Source organism: Myiozetetes cayanensis, unplaced genomic scaffold (assembly GCF_022539395.1).
Source record: "Myiozetetes cayanensis isolate MyiCay16 unplaced genomic scaffold, myiCay2020 scf5-8, whole genome shotgun sequence".
NCBI classification, from domain to species: domain Eukaryota; kingdom Metazoa; phylum Chordata; class Aves; order Passeriformes; family Tyrannidae; genus Myiozetetes; species Myiozetetes cayanensis.
This window is the reverse complement of record NW_026087742.1, coordinates 60,365,584-60,388,515: the sequence shown is the minus strand read 5'-3', so window position 1 is coordinate 60,388,515 and position 22,932 is coordinate 60,365,584. Positions and strand designations below refer to the sequence as shown.

The window sequence follows — 22,932 nt, the reverse complement described above, 5'->3', positions numbered from 1 at the left end:
TCAGAAAAAAAAGTAACCTTTATTAAAAACCAAAACAGCTGACAAACAAGAAGGCTCCGAGGACCCCAACACCGCCGCTCCTCCCCTCAGGGCGTCAGTGCGGGGAGCGGCGCCGCGCCAGGCGCTTCCTGCCCCGCCCCCGCCGGGAGCGGCGCCTGCGCGCTGCCAGGGGCACCTGAGGGCGAAGGGGCTCGGCCATGGCGGCCTCCATGATCTGCGGCCGGGCGTCGGCTGGGCTCAGGGGCAGTGGTCTCCGCGCCGCGCTGGGCTCCGCCGCGGGGAAGGTACAGCGGCCGCTCGGGAGAGGGGGCGGGCCGGCGGAGCCGGGGCCGAGGCAGAGCCGGGCCGGGATCGCGGTCGCTCGCTGTGTAGCGCCGGCGGGAGGAGCGGCCGTCTCATCCCGCTCCCGCCGCCGTTCTGCCCTGAGGTGCTGGCAGGGCTGGCAGCCCTGTGCTTACCTTCGCCCCCCCCGCCGGCGCTGTTCTTGCTTGTGGCAGCTCTTCCCGGCGTGGTTCCATTTCCATTCCTTTTCAGCGCCCCCCTGCCCTAACTTGCTTGGAAAACCCCATGTTTCCATCTCCGCCGTCACCTTGCCCATAGGGACAGGTCGGTCGGGCTGTGCCAGTCAAATTCTTGCGGCTCGCATCTCCGCCAGCCTCCGCTCTTGATTCCTGTGAGTGCCGTTGCGGGGCGCGGGCTTGGTTTTGGCTGCGGCACCCCTGGCAGGCGGTGCAAACGAAAGGGCTGCGGGGGCTGCCGTGAGTGGCACAGCGTGTGACACCCGGTGCCGCTCTCTCCGCCTGCCGCCGGCGGGGGAGGGTCGCTGCGAGCGCCCCTCTCGTGTTACGCGCGGCCTCCCGGGGCCGGCGGTCAGTCGGCGCCTCTCCCCTGGGTTCTGTGCCAAGGAAAGGGCCTCCTGCTTGCAGGAGGAATCCTTTGGAGGTTAAAGAGGCCCTGCCGATTGGAATGTCGTAGTAAAGCTCTTGTGATGTCTGCTTGCTTGTTTAAAGTGAAACACAACAAAACAAAAAACCGTAAAAATCCTGTCGATTAGAAACTTCCCAATACAGGCTGATTTTTGCTTTGGTGCTTGTGCCAGTGGTGCATAGGAAAGAAAAAAAATCATAATTAAAGGAAAAGTTTGTAGTCTTTTTGCCATGAATTTTTTGGTGCTAATCTCTCTTCATGGATTAGCTGAATTCAGTGGGCTTGCTGTTTCATGTGTGTAAAAAACTAAGGTCTTGTTCCTGTAGAGTGAAATACAAAAAAAGCAGCAAACGTTTTTCACTTCTCTTCCTAGTAATTTTTATGTTACAATATGCTTCTGAAATTCCTCAAGGTTCTTTTCCTTACAGGTGTTTTCCTTAAAGTACTTAAATGTTAACTGAATAGTCAAGGGTGTTTTAACCCTGCCCAGTCCTTGTCAGTGCTAGCAGCTTCATCAGCTTTCCCACTGCCCAATAAAACCTCCAAAACCAAATACCTGACTAGACATGAACGACTGATGTGGACGGGTAGGATTAAGTGTTCAGGTGTTTGCGTTAGGATACTGACCTGTGCTTGTTGAATATGTAAACGTTTTTAAACCTAAACAAAGTGGGCAGTTTTTCACAACAGTCATGTTCTTTGTTGTTTTTGTTTTCTTTTTTTTTTTTAAATTCTTTTCCTTTAGGCACTTGCTGGAGGTCCAGGAATACTCAACAATCATGGGTTTCAGGTGCAACAACAGCAACAGAGGAGGCTATCGCTCCATGAATACCTGAGCATGGGACTGTTGAAGGAGGCTGGCATTTCTGTTCCACATGGAGTAGTTGCCAAGACACCAGACGAAGCTTACAAAATAGCAAAAGAAATAGGTATAATATTAAAGAGAAATTTTACAAATAGGCATGGGATTGATACAAGGTGTAACTGCTTTTTCTCTTTCGTGGTAAGGCATTGGTTGGAGTTCTGAATATACCTTCTCTTTAAGAGAGCCCTTCCTGTGAAGCAGCCTTCCTGTTAAGAAGGAATAGGTCAGGTATAAATTGTATTAGCCTAGACTAATATAACTACCTAAACTTTGAGATGAGTAATAGCTCTCTGCAAATCCTGGATTTCTTTCTACTTTCAAGCAAGCTTAAAGGAAATCTTGTGTGAAGAGCTTCAGTGGTGGTGACAAGATGTCATAGAGAGCAGAAGATGCAAAACATACCTACCTTTAGGCTGCAAAAGAAGAGTAAAGTCCTCTCCTTTGTGAGTGTGCTTTTCTGGCAGAATGCACCTGCTTCATACAGGAGGGGAGCACTTTGATGACTTGTAGTTATATACTTAACTCCTGGATTTTTGGTGGAAAAAGTATCCAATCTCATTTGCCTGTTGCTTAAATACTTTATTTAGGATGAGCTTTAATTTGGACTTGACTCTGCCTATTAATTTGCCACTTTACCTACTATGTGCACAAGTAAAATTTTTTCTTTAATTTGAATGTAATATATAATCAGCTTCTATTGTGTGAGGCATTAATAGGTGGAGATTTTTTTGATTGGTTGATTTGCTAGTTTGGGTTGTTTTTTAGTTTAAAGTTTGAGGTTTTTTTCCCCCTGGAAAAATGTAGTAGGCTTGTCACATAGTTTTAATGAAGGATGTTACTTGTATTCCACTTTCCTATGTACATGCCCAAATCTCTATTCACCTCCAGATGAATACATTTGTAGTGAGTCTTGAGGTTATAGGTTTTGTTAGATTCTTTTCAGTTTCATGTGTAGATTTAATTTAAGAAATGAAATCTGAAAAAGAAGATAATTTTTCTTCTCGAGCAAGTTATGCTGCTTTGTAATATAGAAAGGAATTGAAAACCTCTGATGTCCCAGAAATTCAGGTATTGTCTGCCTTCTTTCTTTATCTTGTTTCTGTTACAGAGTAAATGATACAAAATTATAATAATTTTATTAATATGAAAGGAAGATACTAAAGTACTTCTGAGAATGGTTTAAAATTCAGACCCTCACCCTCTGTCAAAAGTGAGCTTGTAACATGATCAGAACTTCACAAATCAGGCATACCCCTTTGCTCTATTTTAATATCTGCACAGATCTTGCTGGTGGCAAACGAGACAGACAAACTTTGTCTATGGCTCTTCAATCAGCAGCCCAGAAACTCATAGGTCAGGGTTCCTTTGTTTTGTTCCTTGTTCAAAATGGGATCCTATAGCAAAGTAAGTGCATCCAACTGGTGTTTTATAGCTCTGTCATCCATGTGGTGTCACAGGTATTCCTCTCTGGAGCACGTGACTCCAGTTTCTTGGGGATCACAAAAATGAAGCTGTGCAGTGGATGAGTTAGTATCCTTCAGTAAAGGAATTCAGGACTCCTGGTTGACAGCCTGATACTTTGTTGAAGTTGGTGTGTATTCAACACTGTGGCTGAGATGAGGAAAGGAAGACTTCCCAAAAGGAAGAACACAATGAAGGATCTTGAATTTCTGAGGCATTGCTCAAACATGAACTTATTCTGAATGGTGACAGATTATCCTTTGCTCCAGTGGTTTGGTTTTCTTTGTTATTGTTGCCATTTACCCACTAGTTTTCATTTAGTATGTATTTAAAAAACCCCAACAAAACACAAACTAAACAAACCAAATCTCTAGCAGAATGAAAAAAAACCACTTCTTTTGTCCACCTGCTCATTGTTTATTTTTGTTGTGTAAGAGTAGTTGCCAGTAGATACGAAATTATTTTTTGTTTCTTTTTATGTGTTAAACTGCTTTTTCAAATGTGTGCCTAGACTGTTACAAAGATAGTTGGTAATACTCTTTGCTCTGTTTCTGTAGTGCTGAACCACATGCTCCTGATAAATTTACACAGAGCAGATTTCTGACTAAAGGTTGAATTTGGCATTGGATTTCTTTTGCAAATACTTGACTTAGAAATGTGTAACTTTTTATCCAGTGTATAACAAGTACAAATGTCCCATTAACAGTGATTATCATTGTTAGCTGTGGCTGCAGCTAAATCAGTGTTACATGAACATCTCGCTTAAATTTTGAAAAAATGATCTAAGTCCTGTTCCTGAGTGTTGATAAGAGGCTGCAGCATGTCCTGATGATTGCCTCCAAGTTTATGGTTTGCTCTCAGCCATGTGTGCGTTCCAGCTAGCACTGTGAGCAGTTCTGATTTAGAAGCTGATATGTGTTTGATATCAAGAACATGACTAATGAACCTAAAGACTATTTCTTGAAGAACAGTGAAGAACAGTGCTTTATCAGTGGGAAAGCAGAAAACAAACAGCATTTCAAATAGTGTGTTCTGCTGAGCTAAGACAGCACCTATGAAAGTGTATGTATTGCTGTAACTGAGGTTTTGATGCTTCCTGACACCTTCCTCCGGTAACAGCTGTGTGGAAGGGAGTGACATATTGTGCCTGTAGCAAAACCTGCTTTTGTTTTATAGCATATATTTCTATTCATGGTGATTTGAGAAGTAAGACTTTTTAAATTATTAATATCTTGAAGAAGCTTTTGTGTTCAGTAGTTTTGTTGGATTTTCAGATAGTGAATCCCACATGTTTATGGCAGAGTGTCAAATTTTAGAACAAAACTGTACAGAATAGGAGATATTGAGAACTGAGTGCATAACATTTCACTTTTCTACATCAAAGTTTTTGTAAGGAGACTAAAAGCAATGGAGTCTGCTGCTTTTGCTATTGCAGTTTAAGAGATCTAGTTCAGCTCCATATCTGTGTGGTTTATAAAGAATGTTCTATTTTTGGTGTGCTTTGGTATGACTCCAATAATTGGCTTGGCTGTATTACTGCTGAAAGTTCCCTGATTAATAGGTGGTTTTTTTCAGACCTCTTAAGGTCTTTTCAATGTTATTAAAACCTTTTAAGTTCTTTTTGATGTTATTTACTTTTTCGTCTGTTCCTTAAGCATACAACCTGTATCTGTTTAAACAACAAAAAACCAAAAAAGTAATTTGTAAACCTGGGCAGATTTATGAATAGAAATTTTTCTGTCAGGCTTGATTTAGTCAGAAATCAAAATTTAGAACAATGTATGACAGAATTTTTTCAGGTAAAGTGCTTTTTCTTTATTAGCTTTTCAAAAGAAAGGTATTCCAGGCACTGTGGCACAATAGCTAGGGTGTTTTCTTCCCTAGTATGTACCACACCTTCCTTGGTAGTCTGTGGTTAAGTTGTTGGTTTTTTTTATTTGTTCTATATCATACTGAAAGCTCATGTCTAGATTTTATTCCTAGTATTTTTTGGTTGTTTTACCACTATCAGATTTCCCCGTTGGTCAGTTACCTGCTTGACTATATTATCTAATGTCTTTTAGGTTATCTGTAGAATCTGAAACTCCAGAGTGTTTGTTCAGATGCTGTAGGACAAGGATGATGATCTAAAGTGGCAAATTTGTGCAGAAATCCCCCAGGTGTTAAAAAAATCATGCAGTTATGTTTCTACTTACCTGGTCAAAATCTCTGGATAACCAGCAGTAGCAGTTTGTAGTCCAGAAACCAAACAGATGTTTCCTGGCAAATGTTACCTTTTTGGCATCTGAAGCTTAGATTTTGCTTCAGCTTTTGCTTTCTTCTGTAGTGCTTCACTCCTTTGAAGTTAAAATACCAAAACATGTTGTTGATGATAATTCACTAATTAAAATAAACTTGTCTAACCAGCAGATTCAAATTTTGACCTCTATATTTTAATTGCTTGACTTAGGCTGTTGCCAAAACCAAACCTGTCTTGTGAGCTGATGACGAACTTGATGTGGTTGATTAATGTCATGAAGTATTTGAGTAGAAAATAATTTGTAATAGCAAAACATCTGTTTACTCTCCTGACTGGTATGGTCCTTTCAGTGAAAGTATGAAGATTCCTGGCACATAAGTAGGACAAATAATTTTGAGACTTTGAACACTCAAAAGTTTCAAATGCTGGAAAAAAAGTGATTTTGAAGTTAAAGTTCTAAGTAACTCTACTTACTAACAAAACGCAGACTGTATATCTGAAGAGATTCTCTGCCTCTGTTGACAGAGTTAGGGTCAACATATTATTTAGGTTGACACTTCTGTTGTAAGTTACAAGCCCATCTTTTGGCTTCCTAATACCAGTAAATACAACTATATTGTTTAAACTTGGAGCTGTTACTGTATCTGTGTAACAAAAAAAAATAGTTTGTGTTATAACCCGAGAGTTACTTTTTCTGGTACAAGAACTTTGAAATACAGACTAGCTGAGACAAAAGTTATATGTCTGTCTCTCTTCCAGGATACGTTGCAGTTGAATGGTAGTTGAGAACTTGGTCGACACTTGTGTTATTAACCTGTCACTGCCTTCTATTGTTGTCTGTCTTGTCCGAGTAGTTAGGCTTGCATAGTTATCATGAAGGCATCTGTAATATGTGGAATGCAGTACTGCTGCTACAGTTAGTGTTGGGCAGAGAAGTGGCTATTAATGCGATTTGACAAGAGTCAGAATGGAAACTTGTAAAGCAGAACGTTTTCATAAAGTTTGTCCTGAACACATTAGTGCTAAGTCAGCGTTCTGCTGATTTCAGACACCTGTCCTCATTGGTATCTACTCTTAATTTTCTAAACACTTCCTAATTTTTTTTCAGGCTGTACTACTTATATGTGCATTTAGTGCTGACTCTCATAAACATGGAAACGTGATGCTTAACAAATGCTTGTTCTGAGACTTGTGCCTTGGCCTGTAGCTTGGTAACCTTGGACATTATCTGTACTGATGTTCTAGTGCCCTGTGTTAAGGCTTTACGGTTTGTTACTGCTGCTGAAAGCTGAAGTCCTGCTCACTGAAGTGTCCCTGTGCATGTGCTTGGCACACGGTGCGTAAGTCTGCAAAAGTATTGTCTGCTGGATGAACTTTTGCCTTCAGGGAATTGCTCTTCTCAAGGCATGATCACACAATTGCTTGTGCTGGCACAAGAAAAGGCTGGAGGGTTTGTGTTTGCTGGTATAAACTGTCGTGGCTTTGTATGTGGGTACCTGCTCTAGGGCAGAAACTGCTATGTTTTATTGAAACAAAAGCCTAGTAGTATTTCAAAGCCACGTAAGCAAAACACAAGGGCACAACTGTTGATACTGTGTAGAAAACTATGGTAGCTGCTGGTTTCCAATTTTTTTCCTTGAATTACCGTGTATCAGCAGTTCTCTGTGTCAGATTGTGTGACAGTGCTGAAGCTCTGATGCTGCACATGGGGTGTATGAGCAAACATTTCTGTCCTCTAGTTTTAGGGTAATTTTATATAGGAGCTGTGGGAAAAAATGTTTATTGAACAATAAACTTCCTGCACGGTGGCTTAAATTATGGTTTTCTTGGGACATATTATCTTAAGTTTTGTTTCAGATACATTTGTGCAGCTTAATTGCTTGTAAACATAGGTGGTTAAATAAACCTTGAAGTGTTATGTGTTCTTGCAATCAAGCAGCTAGTTTGCTTGGAGTGCTGTAGGAAAACAATTTACAAATCATTAATATCGTGCTCATTCAGTGACACAGTTGTTGCATAAGGGATAGTACAATGATGTTATGGCCAAACTGATTGTGAAAAGTCAAAAGTTGTTTTTATCACGCTTTTTTTCAGATATTGACAAAGTTTAATAATGTGTAATAATGACATTTTTAAGAAATATCTTACGGAATCAGGTGAGTGATGCATTTAGCCCAATACTCTACCTAAAGATAAAAGAACATAGTATTTAGGACAATTTTTAGCCTGCCTGTTTTTGCTGTCTATTTCCCTTCAGCATTCATATTTGTTGTCTTAGAAATATCAGAGGGAACATCTCTACTCAGTTTCTTTTGACTCTTCTGTTCTTCTTTCCCATCTCCTGGCAGTCTTCATTATCTTTTGTGTAAAGAAGGGTCTTTTTTCTTGCACTGTTTTAAAACCGACTTCCCTCGGTAGGTTGCTTTTGTTTTTGGCTGGTGTAGAGCAGAAACTGGATTGAATGATGTACGTGTAGTTCACAGAATCACAGAATATGCTGAGTTGGAAGGGACCCACAAGGATCATTGAGTCCAGCTCCTAGCTCTGCAGAGAACCATCTCCAAGAGTTACACCACAGTTGTGTGTTCTTGTTCTATCCCTCCCAGGTATGGCTGAAGACTGTAATCATGTTCTTACTGTCTTCTCCTTTGATAGATGTAAAGAAGTGCTAAGCTCCTTTAGTCTTTTCCTGTGAGGTTATCTCTTAAAATTTCAGTGATCATCCTAGTAGCCAGAAAAAACTTCTATGTCCAGAGCTAAATGTGATGTTCCAGCTGAGATCTTACTGGAGCATTAGTTGGGATCTAGTTTTGACTTGTTCAGATTCTGGTCTTTATTGCTAGGAGGAATGACCACCACAGAAGAGGTGCCTGCGGGTGAACTTTTGGCTTTCCTGAAAACTTCTCTGTAGTAGCAACTTTTTAGCTTCTGGACTTAGTGTAGGAAATGAAAAGTAGAGTGGAGAAATAGGACTCTCTCTTCTGAACTTAAAAGTGGACTGTAAGTTAAATCTTTTTGTCTTGATTGATAAGTATATTGCCTCTGAAACATTGTCAGATCTTCCATGGAAACCTCAAAATAGTAAAATAATGCTGTGAATATATTAAATCTTAAATATTTGAGGCACTTCAAATCCTTGTGGAGGAGCCCTGGTAGAATACTTTATGAGCAAGTGAACAAGTGTGAAGGGGTGGGTTTTGTTAACCTCTTCACAGATAAGAAAGTATTTTCCTCTCTTTTATATTAACGCTGAGAAGTTGTGTTCCTTGTATATACAAGGTAAATTGTTTTCAGATGGATGGAACTTTAATCTTGCATGTTGGAGTACATGGCTTCATTTATCCATGAAGCCTCTACTTACAGTCTTATTCATACATGAGGCTTAGTGTTTCCTAAAGCAGGCTTGGTACTTAGAGTAACTGCTTAAAATTAAGTCTTCTGTGGCTTCTGTCAAATATCTTACTCAATTGCCAGTACTTGGTAGCTTTAAAAAAATAGTTATCTTCAGGAACTGAATTAAATGTTAGATCATAGGCTGTAATAAGTTGATATACTTATGTATTTATAACCCTCATGCTTTTGTGGAAAAAAAAGGGCTTTAAATCAGTTGTGAATTCAGAGATCTGTTGTTAGGTAGACAATCAAGAAGTAAAATCAACCAGTAGCTAGTTGGGAGTAGTAACTTGAGTATTCCCTTTGTTTATAGCCTTCCTAGCTTGTGATGTCATGCAAGTTAAATTTTACCTGTTAAGGCAGTGTACAGGTCAAAATAGGAATCAACACAACTTTTTTATGTCTGCCGTAATCTTCCTCAGTATGTGTAGTGGCTAGTTTTGCCTGAGTACTGTAATTATTCATAGTCTTTTCCATGGTTCCCTTTTCACATCCAGGAGAACAGCAAGTTCTTTCTTTGCTTAGAAAGACCAGAGTGGCTCAACTAATAGTGGCATGAGAAGAGATGGGATGTGCTGAACAAATGTAAAAACATCTTGCAGTCTAGTTGCTCTCTGTACTCTAAGTAAACTTGAATAATAAGTCAGGACTTAGTTTTTCTTCCTTTATCATCTTAAATGACTTTATGAACTTTTTTCTTTGCTTTTAATATTCCAGAATATCCCGGTTTCATTTTAATTATATTCTCATACTTTACTTTTTAAACCCAAATGCACAGTCTCTCCTGTCTAAAATAATATTTTGCAAAGGATTTTTAAACATTTAAAGCAAATAAAGGGCTTACTTTGCTTGTTCTTGGAAAAGTAGTGGATTTGTTTAGGCCTCTGAATTCTGCAAAGCACTCAAGCTTATGCATCAGTTCTCTGCTGAAAGCTGTAGACCTGCAAGCTACTTGGGTAAGTGCTATAGTTACACATCATTGCTGGGAAGGTAGTGGCTACAGATATAGAGTATTTGTACTTGACTGAGGAAAATCTTGGATTATGGTGTGTCAGGTAATCAGTTTCATCTTGTTAATAGTCCGTGAGATGCTAACCATTTCTTACTGGGTGCTTGATCATTTGTGATTCAAACACATGTTAAAGATGTATCAGAACACTCAAAGTACCAACACTTCTGGATACTAATTCACCAAGGTTTGTTCACAGAGCAGCCTAAAGCTGCAATGTGTGGATTATTTGAGACTTTTGGAATAATCTATGTGAGCTACAATACAGTCTTCAGTTTACACGTTTGTGTTTTGAATGGTGGGGGTGGAGAAGGGGGGATAAAATTAAAGCAAGCCTTTATTATTCTACTTGGGACAATTTGTTTTAGTAGTCACAGATGACAATTTTTTGGGTTTTCTTTTGTTCTAGGTACAAAGGATCTTGTGGTAAAAGCACAGGTTTTAGCTGGTGGTAGAGGAAAAGGAACATTTGAAGGTGGCCTCAAAGGAGGAGTGAAAATAGTTTTTTCGTAAGTTTTTTCTAAATTATCCAACCAAGTGGAAAAACTTAAGTTTCACATTATCAATTGAACCTATTGCTTTCTTTAGAACAATTGTTTTAATTCTTAACCTTAAAATAAGAAAAATTAGGTAAGATTTTTTTTAATGCTACTTCTGTTTTTCCAGCAGTTTCTGTGTCACATTCTGAGCTTCTTTTATTCTAGTCCAGAAGAAGCGAAAGCTGTCTCCTCCCAAATGATTGGAAAGAAGTTGTTTACCAAGCAGACAGGAGAAAAGGGCAGGATATGCAATCAAGTATTTATCTGTGAGCGCAGATATCCCAGGAGAGAATACTATTTTGCAATAACAATGGAAAGGTCTTTTCAAGTGAGTAATATGAGAAATAGAAGTAAGCTAGTTAACTTGTTTTAACTGAATTTTCAAAAAAATCAACAAAACTGTTTATTGTACTGTTGTTCACTTGCTTGCTTTTGAAAATCAAAAGTATATATGAGCTAAATTTTGTTTTCTAATATCTGACTATATGATTGCCTTAGTTTTGAAGTGCTTTAAAAATGCTACAATTTAAATTTACGGGATAATAAATGAGCATCGGTAGTCCCAACTGAAGTTCAGAGTCACAGGGATGAAGGGAAAGTGGGTGGAATGAGGAGGTTATTTTCATTTTAGTTTTAGTTTGCACTTACTACTGGATGCCTGTATTGGCTGTATTTTTAAACTGAGTTCTCAGTGTGTGCATGTGCATGTACACACTCTTTAAGGGTGTCAGGAACAAGATAGGTAAAAGTGTTGTGGAAGAGCAAAGGGTCCTATGTAAATCAAACATCCTTTTTCTCTAATGTGGGGATGTTCTAGAGGTGTATGAGTGTGTCCCTCGATTTTGAGAGTGCTGGTAGCTTTCTTATGCCAGTGCTCTTCAGGAAGTGGTAAGAAGATTTGGGCTACAGGTCTGTCTTCAGAGCTTTCAGGAAAATGAATACCACAGTCTTTTCTGCTTGTATGAACTCTATGTGTGGGCATGTAGTTTTTTAGGCTACATTTCAAGCCAGGTTACTGAGATGAGTCAGTGTTTATCTGACAAACAAGTATTCTATTGTGGAGCATAGATCATGATTTGGTAAATAATTTTAATGAAGCTGGGGTAAAACAGGTCTTGAAACTTTTATTTTTCTGAAGCTCAACAAAAACTGGGTTTTTGTTCAGATGCATCTGTTCAGGTGCTTCAGAGTTTGCAGAGGCACTGGTTTTGGTAAGTGGAGTATTTCTGTTGTGAGTATGAAATGATATTCTATGGAGGAATTAGAAAACTAGCCGTGCTCTAATATTTTGGTGACAGTATTAGGAATTAAATATTGTATTTGCTCCTTTCTCTTCCTGTGTAGTGTTCTTTTTGATAGGAAAGCATCAGCTGTGTTGGATTTTAGTACAGTTATGTGACCTAGGCACCTACCTATTTGCTGTAAGAGTGGGGAAGATTGAAATGTTGCTGTACAAACCCCAGATTTGCCACAGGGTGGCGCTAAAATGCTGTAAATGAACAGATTTAGACTTAAAATTTTGTAAGCAATAAGCAAGGATCCTCATGGAAATAAAATTTACTGTAACTGATTTAAGCAAATTAGATAAAGAAGGGAAACATGTTTTCCTGACTTGTTCTTGCTCTTGTATGAAAAATAAATCTTATTTGTGTATATTGAGTACACTGTGTGGGCTATTGCCTTGTGATAGGGATATGCTTTGTTTTTATTGCTGACTTCATAAGTTATGTTTTTAAATGTGCTTGTAGTTGCTGTAACTTGTATAGGATGCTTGTGGTGAGGAAATACCTTTCAAAAGAAGGAAGTGTAAGGATTGAATAGCACACAGTGTTTATTCCTCATGTTGCAAACCTCTTCCTTTAAGGGGGAAGAAAGACTAAAATAGTCAGCTGAAACTGGAACTTGGTGATGTGGATTTTATTCGCCAACAGGGGTTTATGCTTTAAGCAAAAGTGTTCACTTTGATTGTTATTTTATGATGTGTTTGTAGCTTCCTGACAGTTCAAGATACGAATATCCAAAAATGTTAATTGTGTGTTCAACCTTGTTATTAGATGCAGGATAATTTGCCAGCTATATATTTCCATTTGGAAGGATGGTAATGAGAGGGGAGTGGTATGGTTATTAAGCATGTTCTCTGAACCAGGGTCACATTTTCTATAATTAATTGTCAACAGTTATAAAGCTGTTCAATGTTTAAGACCTCTGCTGATAAGTACACCCATGCTTTAGTACACCCCGGTCATAATCCATGCATGGGTGCTGATAAGGGGAAGGTAGGTTGAGGTGATACAAGTGAGTGTGTTTTAACAGTGAACTGGAGGAGAGAGTTTTAGGTTCCACGATAGCAAGTCCTTGGTGCTTTTGTTGAGGTTTAGGCAGCTTAAAAAAAACCCAAACAACAAAACTGCTGCAAATGCTATCAATTCTGGTTTCCTGATTTCTTTTATTATGGAATAATTCAGTGCTGTTTTGTCAGAACTCCATGACTTACTTTCAGTGATTGCTGTAGTCGCTGAACAGGTGTGGTTTTGCAGTAATTTATCATTAGATTTTGCACACTTACATTTGTCCTTGGAGTTGGAGCATGGCAGAATGAATAAATGAATGCCTGGTGTTTGATCAGTGTTTGTACAGGGCTTAGTGGAGAACATGGAGATGAGAAGGTTGTTCTTTTTCTAGTAACAACCTAAAAGATAAAATGCATATGATTACTAAGTTGAGTCTTTCTATCAGAATTTAAAACTAGTATATCTGTGTTAACTGCTCTGTTGCTACAGTGGACACAAAGGACAGTTTTCCTTTTTAAAAGAAATTAGACCCAACATACACCTTAAAATATTGAAAGTGTTATTAAAAGGTTTTATATAGGAGTATTGAGAAGATAATAACACTCTCCTCAGAGGATACAAGTAAAATGCTCAAATAAAAAAAATTCTTACAAGGTTTTATTGCTGTGAGTTATCATGTGGGAAGAGCTGAGTTTCGATTTTGTGGTATAAAATTACTTATGCCTTTTTTTCCCCTCTCTGTTCTAGGGTCCTGTGCTGATAGGCAGTTCTCAGGGTGGTGTTAATATTGAAGATGTTGCTGCAGAGAATCCTGACGCGATAATTAAGGAACCCATTGATATAGTGGAAGGCATAAAAAAGGAGCAAGCTGTTAGGGTAATTGATGTGGGACAGTACACATTATCAAGGATGGGAGGGTTTCCTCTAAATTTTGTAAAATGTATGTGCATTCAACCTACTGAGTTGTCATAAACCCTTTTTTTGAAACAGATTTGAACTAGGTATCGGAGTATTTTCAGGTGATAGTGTAAATCCAACTACTTGGCAGTGCTTTATCTAGCTTTTATATGGGTTTGTAAAGGCATGTGATGATAAATTTTTACTAGCTGTGTTTTAGGATAAGTGCAGTGTTTTGTACTGAAAACAGTCTTTTGAAACTTGAGAGTTACTCTTTTGTTTCCCCCAGGTAGACAGGACAGGTTCTATTTCTGTAAATTCAATTGACACTGAAATAATAGCTAAACTGAGACACCGCTGACATGAATTAACCGATAACCAATCTTTTACTTTCAGCTTGCCCAGAAAATGGGATTTCCTCCTAATCTGGTGGATGAAGCAGCTGAAAATATGATCAAATTATATAATCTCTTTCTGAAATATGATGCTACCATGATAGAAATAAATCCTATGGTGGAGGATGCATCAGGAGTTGGTAATGTTTCTTACTCATATGCTTCATGTACCACCTTGACATTTTTGTAAATCTTACTTGCTTTGCACTGCTAAAACTTCAGCTGTATACAGCAAGAGGACTTAGCCTTAACATGGTATGGTGAAAATCAAATTTAATACAGCAAATAAATTTGGCAACCTAAACATAGTAGATATCTGCTTTAAATTGCTAAGTAGGACCTTAAATTTAAGCAGTTTCCTATTTTAATTTTTCAAGGTTTTCCTTTTTAAAGAACACATCTTCCACTCTTGAGTGACTACCCAGGATAAGGCATTCATGGAAATTAGGTCTTTTCAAAATTCATGAGTTGAAACTTGAGCCATCTCATGTATCCAGAATTGGTACTGTAAAGGTAACCGGAATAGTAGCACCTTCTAGAAATCTCCTACCTTTACTATTCAGGCATCAGAATGACTGAATGATTGGGTTTGATGTATTGAAAGACATTACTGATGTATTAAATAATACCTTGATGGTTATCAGTTTTTTAGCATATGCAGTTGCAGAATAGTTATCTAATATTCAATCACAGCCAATTCCCCTCTCAATAAAGAATAAATCTGTAGAGAATATTTGTACTTGAACTTGGGTACCACAGCTTTAAATTTAAACACGAATGTAGCTCTTTCATCAAAGTTTGTAATTATTGTTACTGAGCATTCTAGATTTTCCACATCACCTGCTATATCTAAGTAAATCTCAGTTTTGTGTGTTTTCTCCCAACACCTTTTTTCTTCCAACTTAGACATCTGTTTCATTGTGGTTCTGTGTGCTTACATGCATGCACCTGCACTATATATACTTAATCTAAAAGCAAAAAACTAAGAGGGATTAAAAACCCTCAAACCAGAGATCTTCTGTAGGGATTAATTTTATGCTAATTACTGAAGCATAATTTGCCCAGATTTATCAAACAGCTTGTTGTAAACTTTTTTGCTTTTAGAGTGTCTCAAGAAGTAGTTATCCTCCTTTTTGTGCAGTTAAAGGTATTTAACTGATTGTGTGGGTAAACTGGAGAGAATCTTGTATTTACTTGCAGTGCTAAGTGTGTCTTTTCTGCAAATCTTTTTGCTTGGACTGTATTACCTATCTGCCAGGTTTGTCTTAACATACTGTAATGCATTCATGTAGCAGTTGAGCTGTTATTCTGATATTAAATGATGGTTAGTTGTGGGGGTTTTTTTCCCTTTCAGTGATGTGCATGGATGCAAAGATAAACTTTGACAGTAATTCAGCCTTTCGTCAGAAGAAGATCTTTGATATGCAGGATTGGACACAGGAAGACCAAAGAGACAAGGATGCTGCAAAAGCAGATCTCAACTATATAGGATTGGATGGAAACATAGGCTGCTTAGGTATGCTCTATTTAATGAATTTTAAATGACCTAATGGATTTATAAACTGAGTTCCTAAATGTTATCTTTATTCTCATGTAGTCAATGGTGCTGGTTTAGCTATGGCCACAATGGATATAATTAAACTTCACGGCGGAACTCCAGCAAACTTCCTTGATGTTGGTGGTGGTGCTACAGTGCAGCAAGTGACAGAAGCCTTTAAGCTTATTACCTCTGATAAAAAGGTGAGGGAAGAGTTGGTGTATCAAGGTCCTACACAGTGGCAGAAAGGCTGGGATTAGGAAGACAATGCTTAGTGCGTGCTCTCCAGAAAACATGTTTTTATAAGAGTAAAATTAGAAAGGGAAAAAGATGGAGATGTTAGTTTAATCTTGGTGCAGATGAAGGAGGCATGAAAACCTATTGCATTTTCTCACTTTTTAAAAAATGGATTCTTTGGCTGTGTACTGAATAGGCAGTTTTGTGTTTTTTGGTTGAAGTTAGAGCTGTATTTGAATTGAGAAATCTTGCAGTTGGAAACTCCCACAGCCCACTGTTCAAACAGAAGGCAGTACTCAGATGAGTTTCTACTTTTTTCTTTTGCAGCTGGGTCTGCTTTGTGCATAGAGTTGTAGAGATGAATGTTAGCTGTGCTGTGCACAAACAAGTTTCTAAAGTACAGGTTAAGTGTCATGTAAGATAAAATAACTTTGTAAAGGGCTTGGGAAGGGCATTAATGTTTCATCCTATTAAAGTTTATCAGAACTGTTTGCATGTTATTAATAAATCAGATGAAACTAGAGGAAGAGCTTTACTGTTCCAGAAAAATAATGTGAGAACTGGATTGATGGTCTGCATAAGAGGTGCTTGTCTTAGTGGGAACTTGGCAGTTTGGGACTTTTTAAAAAGAAAGAAAAATATTAAAAAGGGGTAACTGAAAATGGTGGGAGTAACTTGCAGAACCGGGTAATGATATGCTACTTTTGCACAAGAATGTTGGGCACCACTTGCTCATCTTTGGAAGGGGCCTGAAACAAATAGTGAGTGATTTAACAGAAGAGCTTAGTCTCTGCCTCATTGGAAAGACTTTTATTACCAAATGCAGAGTCTGACACACTCTGCAAGAGTGTTTAGAATTATTGAACCATTTAGATTGGAAAAGACCTTGAAAATTCAATCCAACCATAAGTCTAACACTACCCAGGTCTGCACTGAACCTTGTCCCTAAGCACCATGTCTACAAGTCCTTTAAGTAACTTCAGGATTGGAGGCTCAACTGCTTCCCTGTGCAGCTTGTGCCAGTGCTTAACAACTTGAGGGGAAGAAATTTTTCCCAATATCCAATCTAAAACTCACCTGGTGAAACTTGAAGCCATTTCATCTTGTTTTACTGGTTGTTATTTGGGAGGAAAGACCAACCCCCACTTCACTACACAACCTCCTTTCAAGTAGTTGCAGAGAGCCATAAAGTCCCCCTGAACCTCCTTTTCTCCAGGCTAAACAACCCCAACTCCCTCAGCCAGTCCTCATAGGACTTGTTCTTTCTTCCCTTTTTCCCAGCAAACTAAGGGAATGGTGAGGGACACAGGAACAGAACATCTAAATTGCAGAGAGAAAACAGGGAGAATCTGGGGGTTGGTGATTTGCGACAAGTTTTTCCATGCCAGTTCTCTGCTGATGTATGGACAGAGGATGTCCAAACAGACGTAATACAACTTTTCCTTTCTGCCTTATTTCAGCTGCTCTCTCTTTGATCAAAAAATGATGACTATAACTGGGATTCCTGGTGCTGAAAGTCAAAGAGCAGTGCAGCCCGCTCATGTCATGGACTGCAGTCTGGCTGGCACTTGGGGTTCAGTTCAGGGCTAGTTTGGAACAGCCTTCTGGGATGTCAGTCTAAGTTGCTTCTGCCCATCAGTAGCAGGAGCAATAACGATGTAACAAGATGAGCTAGTCTAATTGCAAGATAAGGAGAACCAAGTTACTGTTCATTAATCAGCTGCAATGGAATGTTTTGTGTTGTTAAGTTTATTCTGTCCTCCAAGGCTGTTGATCCATTTTGGCTCCTGCTTTATTTAATTTTTCACCATTAACTGTGATCTTTTTACCCTTCCTTTCCACTGCTTGAGTAGGAAAAAGACTATCCTTTAGCTGCCAGCTTAGTCCTCCTGAATAAAGTTTATTTCAGATAGCTTAACTCAAAGCATGCTAATTTTTTTTGTGAACTGTATGAACATTGTCTTGTGTAAGAATTTTTTAAATTTTTTGTGTTCTTTAGCACAGCATCTTCAGTATGTGGAGGTACTGGTGTGGGAGGTACCTCTGCTGGAGTACTGTTAGAAATGGAAAGACAAGCAGTTGACGAATTTGATTTCCTGAAGCAGCTGTTCTGCTCTGTGTTATGCCGTATGTTTTGCTGTACTTTATAGAACTGTACTTTTGTTGCCAGTGTTCTCTAGAACAGAAATGTTCTACGTCTTTTGCAGAATCCCTTAATACATTTAAAGAGCTTAAATTTTTCGTAGGCTGAAAGGCTGAGTGATGCTTTTATCTGATGTGCCTTTGGCCATTTTTAACAGGAATATTGTCATTTATTCTGTAGGTACTGGCTATTCTGGTAAATATTTTTGGTGGCATTATGCGATGTGACGTTATAGCACAAGGCATTGTTATGGCAGTAAAGGATTTGGAGCTAAAAATCCCTATTGTGGTACGGTTGCAAGGTGAGTGCGCTTCATATATATTTGAATATATTTCTGTCCATATTGAAAACTGTTATTGAGCTTGTATATTGTGTAACAAGTTGCTTGTAAGTTGAAGTCTATGGAAAAAGATGGCAAACACTGAGTTTAGATGGTGAGGATTGGCAAGTTAATAAAAAGAGGCTTACTGCTTTGAAACTACTAAAGGTATCTTCTAAATTTATTCACTAACTTTTGGAAGACATTCCCTAGTAGTAGTACTCTCCTGTTCAATAAGTGGCATTTTATCTGTTTCTTAAGGTACACGAGTTGATGATGCCAAAGCTTTAATAACAGCTAGTGGCCTCAAAATCCTTGCATGTGATGACTTGGATGAAGCTGCAAAAATGGTAAGATAGCTGGTTATGAATATTCTTTTCAGAACATAGCATCTGTTGCAGAATATTGAAGAGTTGAAACTCTGTTCAACCAACTCAAGGTAGCTTAGGATAAATCAGTGCCAGTTGTTATTATCAGAACCTGAAGCAAATGTTTAACAACTTACTAAGTACATAGTTTGTCAGGGAAACAACTATGCAGGCAGAAGCTACTGAACCCCAGAAACCAAAACCAGACCAAGGATCAGATCAGTCACTCTGCTTGATAGGGGAATGGCTAAGAGATTAACTTTATTAATTTTGAGAAAATATTTAAATTGAGGTGGATGAAAAAATGCAATGTAACACTTCCTTTGATACACCACTGTATTTCAGTGTGCGTGATTAAAACCATAGTTGATCATCCTGTTGATCTAATTATCATAAGATAATTAGAAAGTTAGACATTCAGGCACATTGTTTGTGATTTTTTTTTGTGTGTGTTTTGCTTTGCTTTGTTTTTGCAAATCACACTAGAAATATGTAGCAACAGTGAGGATGAAAATTTCTGATCTGCAGAAAGTTAGAAGGCATCTGGTGGATTTTTTTTTTAATCATGGGGAAACACATTTCTGAGTATTCTTTTTGGGGGTGGAACCACTTACTCAGTTATAACATTTCATTCTAAGCAAGAAATAATTCAGAGAGATGTAGAGTTGTTATGCAAGAGAAGATGAGGCTCCCTAAGGTATCAAAATAAGATCCAGAAATGCTTGCAACAAAAATTCAGAGAAGAAATAGCTCTAGATATGTAGATTCTCTTGTGAGGGGGTACCCCAACAGCTCCCAGGATAATAGGGTGGCACATAAAATTTAAAGCTTTTAGCATTTTATCAAGATATTTGGTTGTAAATGAGAAACAAACATTATTAACTCAGATGTTTTCTAGAAGACCTGACTATCTTTCATTTAAAAGTGGTTAAGAGGTACTGAACTAGATAATAATCCTACCCCTACTTCCCCCTTTAAGATCTTACTGATGATTCTCTGGCATTACTGTGTTTAAAAAGATTGATCCAGCTCAGTCAAGTTAGGATTGCTTTGAAATTAAGTCATTATTTTCTGTTTTTCAGGTGGTGAAGCTGTCTGAAATAGTAAGCTTAGCAAAGCAAGCTCAGGTGGATGTTAAATTTCAGTTGCCAATTTGATCTGAGAAATGTCATGCCAGTGTCTAACATGTTCTCTGAAATACTGTGTTCTGTGGGATATTTTTAATTTTTCTTTTTGTGGAGGTATTGATTGACAGGCGCACAAACTTAAATATCTGGTCATTAATGTTAACATTCAGAATGGTCAGAATTCTTGTAAAAGCATGTATTGCTGATACTTAGTCTCTCTTTGTTGTTATTCTCAAGCCTCCAGCTTTTGCTGCAGAATGTCACTTGCAATATACTTCTGCGTTGTCCAAAGTAAAGCTTCTGGTTGGAAAATAATTATTCTGAATAAATTTTAAAGTTACTTTACTTGTAAATTTGTATTAGCCTTGGTTAAAAGTAAATATGACTGGATTATCTAGTTGTCCATGTGGAGAAATGTATTGAAACGGTATTTTATGTTGGAGACAGTTGTACTTAGCCGTACGATGGACATGAGCAAATCAATCGTTATTTATGAACAGATGCATTTGAACTTGATCAGAAATATTTTTAGAAGTCCTTCACTGAAGTAACTGGTAACTCTTCTGGACAACGTGTTAAATCACTACAAAATATACTGTAGCACTTAGATTTTCACAATTTCCGGTCTTCGCAAAAAAGCATTGTGTAGTTTTATATATGAACAAGCATTTACCAAACTTCAAGGAGACAGGATACATAGATAATTAAAATGTCTCTTGTACATTGCTAATAAAATTGTACATTAATAAAATATCTCCCAAAACTTTTACTGGCTTCTTCCTTATTTGTTACCATTTTGAAAAATTGCATATGGATTAAATTATAATTTAAAATAGTAAACTAAAAGCTTTTTAGGACTAAAGTTACAGTGGCACACGTTAGTTTTTTTCTTCCTTGAAATGCATTGTGTGATTAAAACCATATGAACTTGTGTTGAAAAGCTTGGACAGATATCATGCATATAACATCCTTCTAAAGAGTCCATAACTGATCTCTGCACAAATAAATATGCAGGAAAATATTGCTTTTTGGGGAAGTATTGCTTCTACTAACAAATCTAGTATTAACTGTTAATTATTCCCACCTTACTTATACCACCAGTGCTGTTGATTTTGTCATTAAATTGAACTTGGAACTTGGATGATGATCTGTTTATTCAGTACTCATTTTTTGTTTGTGTTTTGTATCTGTTTTTGTTTAAAATGTTAGTTTCTTGGCTAATAATAGCGTAGTTTTATCTGAAAATAATGAAGCCTTATCTATGATGGGATTTCAGAATGGGAAATTATATGGTCATGAACTAAGGACTTGGAAGGATTGTATAAAATGTGGGGAAACTCACAGGTGTGTCAGGAAACATGAATAAAACGTGGTTTTGAGGTAGGTAATACATGAAGAGGGGTAAGGTAATAAATTTGGTAATAAATTAGGTAATAAATTTGAGGGGTAGTAAATGAAGAAACCTTATACTAGGATAGTATATTTCAGTAATTTTTGGCAGTACTAAAAAAAAAATCAGCAGAAATTAAATTCCCTCTGAATTTAAACTGGGTTATTTTTGATCCTAGTTGGTCTTTCACAGCTGAGTACTGTATGCTGTTGACCCATCATGCTAAATTGGGCTTCTGTGTATGCTAGGAATTGCTTCTGTTCAATGGCCTTGAATTGATTTGTGGACATAACTAGTTTGAATACATTTGTTAGGCATTGAATAATTTAGAGAAGATAATTAATTTTTAGTATGTGGGTTTGCTTTTAGTTTTTTGTTTGTGTGGTTGTTTTTTTTTTTTTACTTTGAAATCTGTGTGAAGTAATAATGTTCCAGGTAAGGAATATCCATAAGAAGGTAATTTAAAAAAAAACAACATACCTAAACATACAAACCAAAAGTGACTTGATGTTGTGGAAAAAAATGACAAATGAAAATGGTCTTTTCATACAAACCTGGTGTGGAGTGTGGGCAAAAATAGATCTGGCTGTTGATCCAGAATTTGCTCACACCTTGTTTGAACTGTTAAATGTCGTAGAATAGGGGAGAGGGAGCCAAGTCCATCTTTTGAGAGGAATGTAAAATACTGACGTTCTCACTAGAGTCTTTACACATAACAGAAACGACAGAAAACAGCATTTTGCCATTAGGGGAATTCTGAAGCCCAAAGTATTCCTTTAACAACAGATGAAGAATAGGTGTGGAATAGGAAGGTGGCTGCACACAACTTCCCAACCAGAGTGTTCAGAAGGTACCAAATCACACTCATGGCTAAAAGAATCTGTAGAGTGGAATATAGTAATGTTAAGTTACCTCAGCAATGCTTACGGCTTTGTAATCCAAGTATTTCCTAATAGGAAAAGAATGGAAAATTTCCCTTTGGAATTGGGTTGTGTAAGGGGTTGGATATGATGTCACAGACAATATGGGAGACATGGGAGGAGTGAGAACAGTAATATGAAGGACTGTGACCAGGATGGCACATACAGGTAGTATATATAGGTGTGAATCATGCCCCTTTCCAAAGAGAGGCATCTGGAAATGTTATTTCTTGTTATTTCACTTGAAGAAGAAACAGAATTAGCGATTGAGTGATTTATGTTAAGTATCTTGAAATAAGTAGGCACATGGAGATTGCTCTAATTAATGAGGTACAAGAGTGCTGTGGAACCTTTTAATTATGTGTATGTTTTAATCCTTCAAACTGTTTTGCCTAAATCAAAGGATGTTGCAACCAAGGAATGTTAATCCATTTGGTGTGTAGTTGATAATTTAAAGGCCCAAAGCTCATGTAAGAACTATCTAAATCTATTTGAAGCCTTTTAGACAACCTCCTTACACGTACTATATTGTAATATCAATAATCAAAAGAATTGTAAGAACGGAGACTTGCTGAAATTAGTCTATACGGCCAAAAGCAAAATTTCTGACAAAGTAAACAAAACATGAAAAATAAACATAAAGCATAAACAACTTCTTACAGATGAGAGCTTCAAAGGAGCAGGAATTTTAATGACAGGAGCTTATGTTAGATGACTTACTGCCTTTTGATGCATTTGTCATTAAAGCAGAGTTTTGGAACTGTTTTTAAAATACCATTAAAGCAAATGCCTCTTTTTTAGAGTAGTATAAATAACTGCTACTAATCTTGAAATTCAGAAATTAGCTGGTCTCGTTTTCCTTAGCAACCTCAAGT

The 22,932-nt window shown here is 37.8% G+C and overlaps 1 protein-coding gene across 1 annotated transcript; it reads left to right on the top strand.

The window, feature by feature from the left end:
* The first annotated feature begins 141 nt into the window (after window positions 1-141).
* On the top strand, window positions 142-20,516 carry SUCLA2 (succinate-CoA ligase ADP-forming subunit beta). The gene is made up of 11 exons (XM_050332590.1): window positions 142-284; window positions 1,673-1,856; window positions 10,304-10,403; window positions 10,599-10,761; window positions 13,472-13,600; window positions 14,018-14,156; window positions 15,371-15,532; window positions 15,614-15,756; window positions 18,114-18,234; window positions 18,514-18,602; window positions 19,703-20,516. The coding sequence occupies exons 1-11, from the start codon at window positions 198-200 to the stop codon at window positions 19,775-19,777; spliced, it is 1,392 nt and encodes a 463-aa protein (XP_050188547.1). The 5' UTR covers window positions 142-197; the 3' UTR covers window positions 19,778-20,516.
* Window positions 20,517-22,932: the final 2,416 nt, after the last annotated feature.